General features: G+C 35.6%; 1 protein-coding gene across 1 annotated transcript; it reads right to left on the bottom strand.

Moving 5' to 3' along the window:
• Positions 1-1,510: 1,510 nt before the first annotated feature.
• afg1la (AFG1 like ATPase a) lies at positions 1,511-9,555 on the bottom strand. Its single transcript, XM_077238806.1, has 13 exons — positions 9,364-9,555; positions 8,364-8,581; positions 8,207-8,258; positions 7,995-8,096; positions 7,425-7,555; positions 7,149-7,248; positions 5,893-5,951; positions 5,551-5,633; positions 5,051-5,121; positions 4,684-4,784; positions 4,457-4,597; positions 4,251-4,367; positions 1,511-1,985 (listed from the first exon to the last, which is right to left on the bottom strand). The coding sequence occupies exons 1-13, from the start codon at positions 9,470-9,472 to the stop codon at positions 1,857-1,859; spliced, it is 1,413 nt and encodes a 470-aa protein (XP_077094921.1). The 5' UTR covers positions 9,473-9,555; the 3' UTR covers positions 1,511-1,856.
• Between the last annotated feature and the right edge of the window lie 2,300 nt (positions 9,556-11,855).

Here is an 11,855-nt window from a genome sequence, read left to right as displayed (position 1 = left end):
TGGAACCAGTCAGAGTAACTGCTTCTTAAAGGGCCGGAGTGCAGAGCTGAAGCTCACAATCCACTGCCACGCACGTCATCTGCACATTACACAGATATGCCATCACAAGAGCTCTTATTTCATACACTCTTTCCAATAAGAGCATTGCAATAGAATGCAACTAAATGCTTTCATCCTCTGAAGAACATACGACTGAGTGAATCTCAAAACCTGTCACAAAAACGGAGAATCTCATATTTTTAAACCAAAAAAAGAAAAAACAAATTACATTGTGCATTTAAAATTAAATCTGTTTTATGGCCATTAAGAGCATTTGTCATTCATGTAATGACAATTGGTATCTGCTGCAATATTCTTATTTTAATTACACACACACACACACACACACACACACACACACACACACACACACACACACACACACACACACACACACACACACACACACACACACACACACATATATATGATTTAAAACATATATTTAAATGTACACTACTGTAAGTAGGCTACTACTTATTTCCTTTGGGGTATTTTTTATTTAATTTTGTAAATTAGGGGAAAACTACTGTTTGAACCTTCAAAATAAAGAGAAAATATTTAAAAGAATAAAAGGAACAGTAATGATTTGGTGCATTACAGAAATGAGAATTGTTTCCAAGACATTGCTAAACAGCTGCTTCTCTAATGCCCGGTACACATCGTACGATTGTGGGCTGTCCCAGACGAAAGATGACCAATCGTGGTGACTTCTGTGGTCGTGGCTCCTGCTACGACCAATATTGACTAGCCAATTAAAATGCAACATGAAATGGCGTGTTGATCAACACGGCATGGATCTAAAACTACTTACCTCAAGCTCCATTTGCAAAATTGGCATGCCAAGTCGGCCTCTTTTCCCTAGCCATATTCTCTTTTTGCTTCCTCTTCTTTTTCAGCACATAAAACCACAATTGCCAAAGTGTGATTCATCTTGCTCTATTTGTTTACCTGATGATGTTTTATTCTTTTATACTATCTTGACTTGTGTCGTAGCCTACGATTCAATAGGTGACATCATCGTACAGTCTACATACGTGTCGTACCCAAGTTTATTAGATCCATGTTGTACAGTTTGATTTGTAATGAAATCACACAGTCTGTAGAAGGCATGAATGATCACTAAAGATAGTAGCACACTTCTCATCAACAAGCCACACAATTTGAGGTATCATTCATGCACGATGTGTGCAACGGGTAAGATAAACACCAAAACGTAATACTTCGAATTATGGATTTGAACAAACCCCAAATTATAAGTATGAGCTGGACTTGAGCAAGTATCACCAATGAATAAATTAATCTCTCAGGTCTGCAGAGCAAAGGTCTAAGTTACCATGTCTCCTTCCTTAGACTTAAATATACATGACTAATATTCTCTTATGGACACAAACAATAATGAATTAACCGCATTCATACACATACCTGAAACAGAAGCACTATAGAAAGCTTCAAAACAATCAGACATCAATAAAAGTTCAAATAATTTTAATGCAAGCATTAATCTTAAATAGGTTGCATATCAATAATCTGACAATATAGGTTGTCAATAAAACATTTTACAAACCAGAAAGGCAGGCTGATTTTAAACATATCTTTGGCAGATTTGCAACCAGATTCCTCCAACAAACCTGCCCATCTTTCAAGTGTCACGTTCATTTTTGCATGTGCGTTTATAAAGTGCAGCATTATATCATACAGTTCTGATTAAAATACAATCCTCACCAAATCAAAATGGAGTTGATCCCAAGACCTCATGAGAGGCTGAGTCTTATGATAGCTGAGATGGCTGCTGTATATGGAGTTAATGATAAAAGCTACTTAGAGCTGCGCTCTCCTGCAACCCAGTACTCCTCTGTTTGCATCTCGGTGAGTCGAGAGACCGTCCTCTGGAAGGCGAACACCTCCTCCTCTCCTGTGAAGATCGCCAGCGAGCTGCCTGAATCCTGACACATTAAAAGAGATAATCGAATCAATCTGAAGAGAGAGATCAACTACACAGCATGGTTCAAATATTTTTTTCTAAAGTCTAGTCTACCATTTTGTAGGATCATACATACAATCTGAACATTCTTAACAGTTATCAACAGTGTTAAGTGCTATTAGCATAAAATTACATGCAGTAACATGATGTTTAGATATTTTACCATTAAAATAAAAAGGGGGGGGGGGGGGGGGGGGGATAGGCCCGAAAATAGGCCTCATTTTATTTGAGAAAAATTTATATTCTAATTTATTCATATTTATAGTTCATGAGATGGAATTTGGCCAAAACATGTTTTACTAGGGTCAGTAAGATTTTTCTTTTAAATAAACTAATACTTTTGTTCAGCAAGGATGCATTAAATTAACCAAAAGTGACAGTAAAGACATTTTTAATATTACAAAAGATTTCTATTAAATAAATGCTTTTGCTTTTGAACTTTCTGTTCATCAAAGGATCCTGAAAAGAATGTATTGCGGTGTCTATAAAAATATTTAGCCACACAACTGTTTTCAACATTGATACATAATACGAAGAAATGTTTCTTGAGCAGCAAATTAAAATGAAATACAGTTGCATTCAAAATTATTCAATCCCCTTGACCTTGCCAAGAACAAAATTTGATGAAAACAATTCAACAAAGGCATCAGTAAACTATTATAGAAATTTTATTAATACAGATGATTGACTCTTGAGAACGTTGTTGAAAAAAGGGGAAAAAAATCCATTTGTGTTCAAAATTCAAACTTTGTGGAGAATCTTTTATTCTTCATAACCGCCAATAAACGCTGCCAGGAAGTGTTTAGAAGCTTCTGTCACATCACTACTGTAATCTTGGCCATTCCTCGCTTGAAAAAGCTTCCAGATCACTGATAATCTTTGGTTTTCACGTTACCACTGCTTTCTTCAAATTCCACTAAATATTTTCAACGAGATTTAAACCTGAAGACAGTAGAGGCCACTCAAGAACATCTTACGTCTGAATCCTGAACCAAGCTTAAGTAGATTTTGATGTATACGGATGGCTGTCCTGCAGGAAATCAAGCTTCAGTCTCTGCACCGAAGGCATCACCATCTTTGCCAAAATGGCTTGATACTCCAAAGAATTCATGATGTCCTTCATACAGTCAAGATTTCCACTTCCTGCTACAGCAAAGCTCCCCCATAACAAGACTGGACCGCCTCCATTTTTGACCACAGAGATGGTGTTCTTCTGCTAATAAGCATTGCCTTTTTTGTACCAGACATATACTGCTGATCCACGGGTCCAAAAAGTTTCAGTTTCGTCACATTACTCCATAAAACATTCTTCCAGAACTCCAAAGGTCTACCCGAAAGAATTTTAGCATATTTAAGTTGTCCTTTTATGTTGTTCTTGGTCAAGAGTGGCATTTGGCAAGATGTTCCAACATAAAGGTTTGGCTTGTCTGATGCTCTTCTTATGCTCTGAGATGTTTCTTCCTCCTTTCATGAGGTCATCTTTGATAGTAAATTTAGTTGCTCTGATCAAACATTTTATTCCCTTTAATAATATTGTGCATTTTCTTCAACACCCTCAAAGGTTTACTGGTACAACAAATATTAAACTTATGAATAAGGCTGCCAGCTGTGTCTCTAAGAACTTTTAGTGTTTTGGAAATCTTCTTGTAGCCACAGACTTTCTAATGTAATAAAACAATTTGTTCTCTATAGCTTTTGAGACAGCTCTTTTGTCTTGGCCATATTTGCTATTGAACTTTATCACATGCATGGGATAAATAATAAATATATGTGTGTGTAACAGCACAAGCCAATTCAGTTTTGTTATAGTTTCCAAAGGCTTTATTGTTTTAACACAATTTTGTACTATAGCATACAAATAAGTGACTTAAAAACAGCAGCGTTGAATGGGGGTTGAATAATTATGACATAGCTGTATTACAAAAAAATCCTATAACTCAAAAGCATTACATTATATATTGACATTAGCACTTAATTTGCCACTAAACTTATAGATACAATTTTGTTTTTAAAACTCTGTATCTTTAGAAAAGCCTACATTTGTAAATTATTACAGTCTCTGGGGGGTTGAATAATTTTGATAGCGACCGTGTGTCTTTGTATATATATAAAGATACAATTTAATGTATAATAAAATTCTTATGGCAACATTCAGCTTGCAAAAAAAAAAATCATTTTCTTTTTTCATTCTCAAAGAATATAAAATAGAAAATTATTTGTAAATTACCCTTGAAATGCCCAGATCATCCAATAAAACATGAGTGTCGTGATGATCATGATCGTCGTGATATTCACAAACAAACAGCTCATCTAATGGAGCTTCTGCCAGAAGCACCACACGAACCTGTGGAGATATTCCACCAAACTGTCAGGTTTCAAACTGAGGTTCATTTAAGACCTTACAACAAAAGTCACAAGTGTTTCACGACTTACCTTGTGCTCATATAGTGCGTCAATGAGAGTTATGAAGCGTCTGGCCTGCGTCTTCTTGTTCAAAGTAAGCAGAGGAATGTTTCGGATGAAAACTGTGTCAAACACAGCAGACATCTCCAGGTAGTCACTGGCTCCTATAGGCTAAGAGTTAAAAACAACACAAGACTCACTGATTCTAGTCCATTTAAATGACTGAATGTGAGTTGGCATGGAAAACACAAGCTTACCCGGTCACACAGCTCCTCAAAGGTGCAGTCTGCTATGGTCCCACATGCTTTGTCAAGCGTCAGTATCCTTCCGTGTACCTTTAGAGATCTGGGTCGGGTAACTGTGATAAACAAAATGAACCTGAACCAAATATGCATAACAAAAAGTTTCAAGGCTGGTAAAAAAAAAAAATCTTAATTCACAAAATTTTGGATGCAATTACTTCGTAACATATAATGGCAACTCACATTCACATCTGTAGAACTATGACATCTAATGGTGTGTCATTAGAAATTCTTTTGATAGGGTGTTTTTACTGATCCATTATCAGCTACTTAAACAAGACTGTTTTGTGTTATTCAGAGAACACATCAGCAACCAACTTACTGTCATTCTGTTTAAAGGCCATTTCATCAAACAGCTTGTCGAGTGTTGCATCAACATCGGGTTCACTGGAACTAAATAAATAAAAAATTTGATAAATAATTCATCACTTTTTTTATTCACAGATACTTGGTCAAAGGGCTAATATTCACTGTTCAGGTAGAAGCATGTCATGTTTTGGATGTTAAATACTTATTCCTATTCCATCTTAATATAAAGAGACTAAGGATGCAATTCATATGAGGATATTCGAAAAGTGGCACTTCCTGACTGGCCCAAGCAACACTGTCTCTTATAATGTTACAAGTTTGGATTGTTTGAAGACTATGATTATTTTTGAAACCCTGTTTGGTAATGCTAGTGGCGCACACAGCTTTAAATACTTCAGGAATCAATTTAAAGATGCAAGTCTGTGTTTAAATTAACAGTCAACTTGCATAACTAAAGTGCACTAAACTAATGCAGTAACATCTCATTTTGTACAACATAATGCATTTACTCACAGGTAGACGAGTTTCCCGGCTGCAGGGCAATTTCTTCTCCGATAATCTATTCCAGAATCCAAACGTAGTGTTTGGCAATACTCCTGTTGAAAAGACATTTTATCAGTGAATTATATGTAGTACTTCCAACAAAAAAGAACAAAATCAACAGACATTATCATTTTTCTGATCATATTACCATAAGTTCAACAAGGGCATCAAGTACAGCAAGTAAGAGCAATGAACACTGCGCTAAATGTATTAGATAATAAACAATGCTAGCACTTCAGCATTGGTTATTATCTAATAAATTTAGCGCAGTGTTCATTGCTGTACTGTAATAAACAATGCTGAAGTGCTTACCTTTAGCACAGCTATGAATGGCACAAAGTTCACCCTCTGCAATCCGTTTTTGTACAGATCTGTAAAACAAGATATTGTTCTCAGTACAAACTTGAATTTGGAAGGTAAGAGTCAATGAAAGAAACTGCACTTCTGTGAGGCTAGGACAGTCACTAGCTATGTTTCCATCTAAAGTTGCAAATTTAACGTTAATTTAATGTGCAAAATTGTAATATGGTATAAAATATTAGCGAATAAAGCACTGTTGATGTGTTCTCTTGAAGAAAATAGTAACTTCCAGGGAAATTTATGCAAAATATCTTTATTAAAAAAGGGAAGTTGTGGCCTAATGGTTAGATAGTCGGAATTGTAACCCGAAGGTCACGGGTTCGATTCTCAATACTGCCAGGAAACGACTGAGGTGCTCTTGAGCAAGACACCTAACCCCCAATCACTCCCCAGGCACTTCAGCAAAAATGTCTGTCCACTGCTCTGGGTGTGTTCACAACAACTAATGAGAGATGGGTTAAATGCAGAGGACAAATTCCAAGTATAGGTTGCCGAACTTTCCCTTCACTTCAATCGCGGAAGCCACTGTGGGGATTTTTCCCTACAGTACATCATAAATGACTTGCGCCTCAGAGCACACAGACGAAAGGCAATGTCATGTTATCTTGCGTTCCGATGCCTGATGTTTGGGAACGCAATCGTGTGAGACATTTCTGAGAGGTAATTATACCAAATCATTTTGATGACAGACTTTGGCTCAGGCATTTCAGAGTGACCAAACCAACATTTGAAATGATCCGCTGGTAAGTCCTGTTGTCCAAACACATCCTCTGTTGAGGCAAAGTCACTTGAGTTTTTTTGTTGTACATCAAGGGATTTATTTGGTAAATGTGTTTTAATCGTAGTTTATATGTATGTATTCGCATCGGATAAAACAAATTATCTGCCTCAGTTGAGCGTGTACGTTTTTATACACATTTTTTTAATTTATGTGCATCTTGGCATTTCCAACCGTTTTTTTTAATGCAGTATCCCAAAATTAAAATAAAAAACACATAAAAATAGGTAAATGGAAACATAGCTATTGGTGGTTCATAAATCAAACTTGCAAACGCAACACAATGAAGAAATGATAATAGGCTTTCCAAAGAGTCTTGATTAGTACAAGCAACTATGTCACCCATACACCCGAATGAAAGTGTATAACACCTACATACACTCCAGTGACAACATATCAATATTTTGACTCTTGATTATTTGCTTCATACCATCAGGAGGCCGGTTGGATGTGGCAACAACAACAACCCCTTTAAGGAAGAGGTTCTCAAAGAGCTGCTTAAGGATCATGGCATCTGCGATGTCAGTGACCTAATGAACAGAGAAAGCAAAAGAAACCTTAAAAATCAATACTAATTATTCTCTGTACCGGTCTGATTGACACTGCGTGGATTTAAAAGATAACTTAGGAAGATCTCAGCACACTGAAGCGATAAAGAAGCTTGATTAGATTGCAACGATACAATTACAAAAAGTAAAACATTCACCTGAAACTCATCGAAACACAGAAGGCAGGCTTCCTCACTGATTTCCTCTGCAACCGGAGCAATAGGATCGTACGCCTTTGCCATTTTACCCACTTTTCTTTTGGGTAAACTTTGCTTGAGCCGATGGATTCCTACATAAACATGACTCTATCTGAGTGAGAGCAAATAATGGGAACTTTACTATTTTGGCATCAGTTTAATCATACATGGGTCATTTTTGGGCTCCAGGGATATTTCAGTATCTTTAATATATATTAAATGATGGACCTTGTATCAATTTCTAGCTTCTGCTTAAAAAAATAAATAAATAATTAAAATAAAGCATGTGAAAATAATGTCCATATCAGACATGAATGGAAATTGTGAAAATGTGTTGTGCTGGCAGTTTAATATATGCCAAATGTTATGGGGTAGTCATAACATGTATTCAATAAATATAGTAAAACCAATAAATAAATGAATGAATATAAAATGACCATAATTATCAGTGCACAAACATTAATAAAGTACAGGTATATTTACAGAGTCTCATTAAAAACTGAAGTAAAAGATCAGTCATAACAAACTTACGTTTATGTACATCCAACATAAATCCATGAAAATGGACCCTTTTTTTCTTCTCTGTCTCTACATGGTTATAAAACATGTCCATAACCATAGTTTTTCCTGTGCCTGTAAATGAGGAAATTCACATTGATATCAGAACTGAGCAATTTATTTCCAGTACAATTAAGTTTATCTGACACTATGTGACAGCCACGACATAACGTTGCAAAACTTACCAACGTCTCCATATATGTAATAACCTTTTGGTGGCTTTCTCTGAGAGAAGAACTGTTGCAAAAGAATCAATAACATATACAGTATAATTTAGAATTAGTTAAAAAACACTTTCACAGTATCTGCAGGGTATATTTTGGCAGATTTAGGCCAGTTTACCTTTGAAAAAAACGATGAGCGGTCATTGCTGTACCCTCGAAGATTCTTTTGCATCTGTTCCAGTTTTTCCATAACAGCTTTTTGCTGCAGATCTTCTCGTAACTGTCCATCTCGAATAAGACTGTTGTAATGCTCCAATGGTCCGCTAAAACTGCTGCTTGAAGAGGTTGTGGCACTTGGCTCTTCAACAGTCTGAGTCAGCACACTTGTTGCAAGCCCTTCAAGGTAGAAAGTGTTTCATGAGATTGAGTTAAACAAGAATGCATGTGTTGATCTGCATGACTACAACATGTCTATTTCTCTTGGTTATATGTAAATATTGAAGGAACACTGTTAACTTTCTTCTTATTTGACATCAGTTTTAGGAGAGACCAGGGGCTAGTTGTCAAAACGGTTAGGCCTATATAACATTAACTAAGGTTTTGAATCGAGAGTTTAGTTTTTCAAGAGTTACGTTTTTCCCGTTTAAAACTGTAATTTATGTGAATTCTGTCCTACAAACTAAAATTATATTATTATCATAATTTCAGTAAAAAATGCTTAATCACAAAAAAAAAAAACACACTCACACTGACACATATTAAAGACAAGAGTCAAGTTCAACTAGATACAAATGAAGTTCAAGAAGACTACACCCTCAAGATAATAGTAAGCAAGTTGGAGCAAGTTGTCACAGGTGATTTAAATGTAACTAATAAACATACCCTGAGAAACATTAAGAAGCCTGACAACTAGGCTAACAATATACATACACATACATACTGTACATACATATATACCGTACTACATACATACATACTGTACATACATAAATAACGTACTGTACATACATACACACACACACACCGTACTGTACATACATAGATTTACATTTCTCTTATTTATCTTAAGTCAAAAACCGGGTGTTCTTGTTTTGTCAGGTTGTCAGTGTCAAAAGTCAAACATAACGATATTTATCATAAAAATATTACTGCCATTCACTTGTCACGAAAACCCTTACCTCTTCTAATACAGTTGATAATACTAGGCAAAGTTGACTTCGACAGAAGCTTGTTTTTCATACAGAACGGAAGTCCGAGCGCCACCAAGGACGCTTCACCGGCTGCCATGATGATTCAAACTGCGGAAGCTTTATTGAAAGGGAGCTCTGAACAGTGTAAATGGGCGTGGTCTTTGTGTAAGGGGCCGTACGACTCATGAATAATTAACTTTTGACATGACTCCCCGCTCCACCAGCGGACAACTTCAGATTGACCTAATTTATATTCATAAACTGAGACGGCCTTCCCTTGTCAAGCTACACATGCATTTAAATGGAGACAAAACTTACAACTGGAAAAACCTGAAAGAGAATTATCATTTCCTCATCCTTTTCCATGTGTTTTTAAATGTTAAATAAAATAAAGTCTGTGGTTAACATTATAGCTACTTAACGAGATTTTCAAATTTTGTTATGCCCACGTTATTCACATCCCCTAGGTGTATATGTTATTGTTCACTGAAAAACATAATTACTCTCTGAAGAATATTGTATTTCAAAAAAAAGAAGAGTAAAGATACCACAAACTCTCTTCAATACTCATAAATAATAACAATTAACACATTTCTTTTTTACTGATTGAGGCTTCCTTACCTTGCCTTACTTTTACGTTCCTCGTGTTAAATTTTTCCTTGATTTCTTAATTTTTTCAATGCAATGCTGTTTCTTCTCTTTTTTTATTGAATAATGTTAGTATGATGTGTGTGTGTCCGTGTAAAATCTTGCATGTGTGGAAGGATTTCATAATGAGATGCTCTCATTGAATAATACAGTTAATGTTGACGTATACATAATGACAGCCAGCAGCCTATAATCCCATCACCCCATCCACCTCTGACATTATATTATTTTTATGTAAGAATGTTTTATGAACATGTGATGGGAAGCAGCAAAGGGTCTGGATGCCTGTTGCCATGACAACAACTGAGCTCCTGGAGCCTGAAGGCCCGCGCCTGTGCCGCATCATTCACACTGTAACACACGCTCTGGCTTCATGACATGCATTGCCATTCGCTTAGCTTACTGTGGATGTGTTGCTCTGAGTCTGAGTTCATTCAGGAGCAACTCTACTAAAGGTCTCCTTCACCTTTTGCATGCATCTTCAACTTTTTTTGACATATTCTCACCTACTTTGCCCATTAATGGAAGATAAGGTGAGAAGATTGTTTTAGCTGTGCTTTCATTCTCAAAGGGCCAGTGTCCATAGCTATAATGCTGGAGTATTCTGAAAGCCATGAGGGAGATGGGTTTACTGAAGAATAATACACGTCACAGGCAACAGCTCGACTAGGTAATTATAATTAACTGCCATGTTAATGAGGGTTGATGAGAGTCTAAAAATGCAACTGTTAGAAAAGCTTGTTTATAAAAATTAACACAGTGCATATACAATATTTACTGTATCTCACTGTTTGTTTAGCAACATTTGATCACCAAAATCCTTTTAATTCTATCTGTCTATCTATCTATCTATCTATCTATCTATCTATCTATCTATCTATCTATCTATCTATCTATCTATCTATCTATCTATCTATCTATCTATCTATCTATCTATCCATCCATCTATCTATCTATCTATCTATCTATCTATCTATCTATCTATCTATCTATCTATCTATCTATCTATCTATCTATCTATCTATCTGTCTGTCTGTCTGTCTATCATCTATCTATCTATCTATCTATCTATCTATCTATCTATCTATCTATCTATCTATCTATCTATCTATCTATCTACCTATCTATCGTCTGTCTGTCTGTCTGTGTGTGTGTGTCTATAATCTATCTATCTATCTATCTATCTATCTATCTATCTATCTATCTATCTATCTATCTATCTATCTATCTATCTATCTATCTATCTATCTATCTATCGTCTGTCTGTCTATCTATCGTCTGTCTGTCTGTCTGTCTGTCTGTCTGTCTGTCTGTGTGTGTGTGTGTCTATAATCTATCTATCTATCTATCTATCTATCTATCTATCTATCTATCTATCTATCTATCTATCTATCTATCTATCTATCTATCTATCTATCGTCTGTCTGTCTATCTATCTATCGTCTGTCTGTCTGTCTATCATCTATCTATCTATCTATCTATCTATCTATCTATCTATCTATCTATCTATCTATCTATCTATCTATCTATCTATCTATCTATCTATCTATCTATCTATCTATCTATCTATCTATCTATCGTCTGTCTGTCTGTCTGTCAATTCAACGCAATTAAAAATGGCTTTACTGGCATGACTAGAATATTGCCAAATCTTTGAATACATAGAATAATTATAAAGACATCAAAATAATAAAATATTATAACATAACTTAAATTTAAACTACTTCAGTCATGGGTGTAAAGTTCTGTAATACAGCTTTTCTCAGTCGCTTTGGTACATTTCACAAATCATCCTTAATATTTGCAAAGAAGTATGTGCATTCTCAAAACAA

The sequence above is a fragment of the Siphateles boraxobius genome, unplaced genomic scaffold (genome assembly GCF_051911475.1).
Source record: "Siphateles boraxobius isolate OS27281-9 unplaced genomic scaffold, OSU_SipBor_1 22, whole genome shotgun sequence".
Classification (NCBI taxonomy): domain Eukaryota; kingdom Metazoa; phylum Chordata; class Actinopteri; order Cypriniformes; family Leuciscidae; genus Siphateles; species Siphateles boraxobius.
This window is presented reverse-complemented; position numbering and strand designations above follow the sequence as displayed.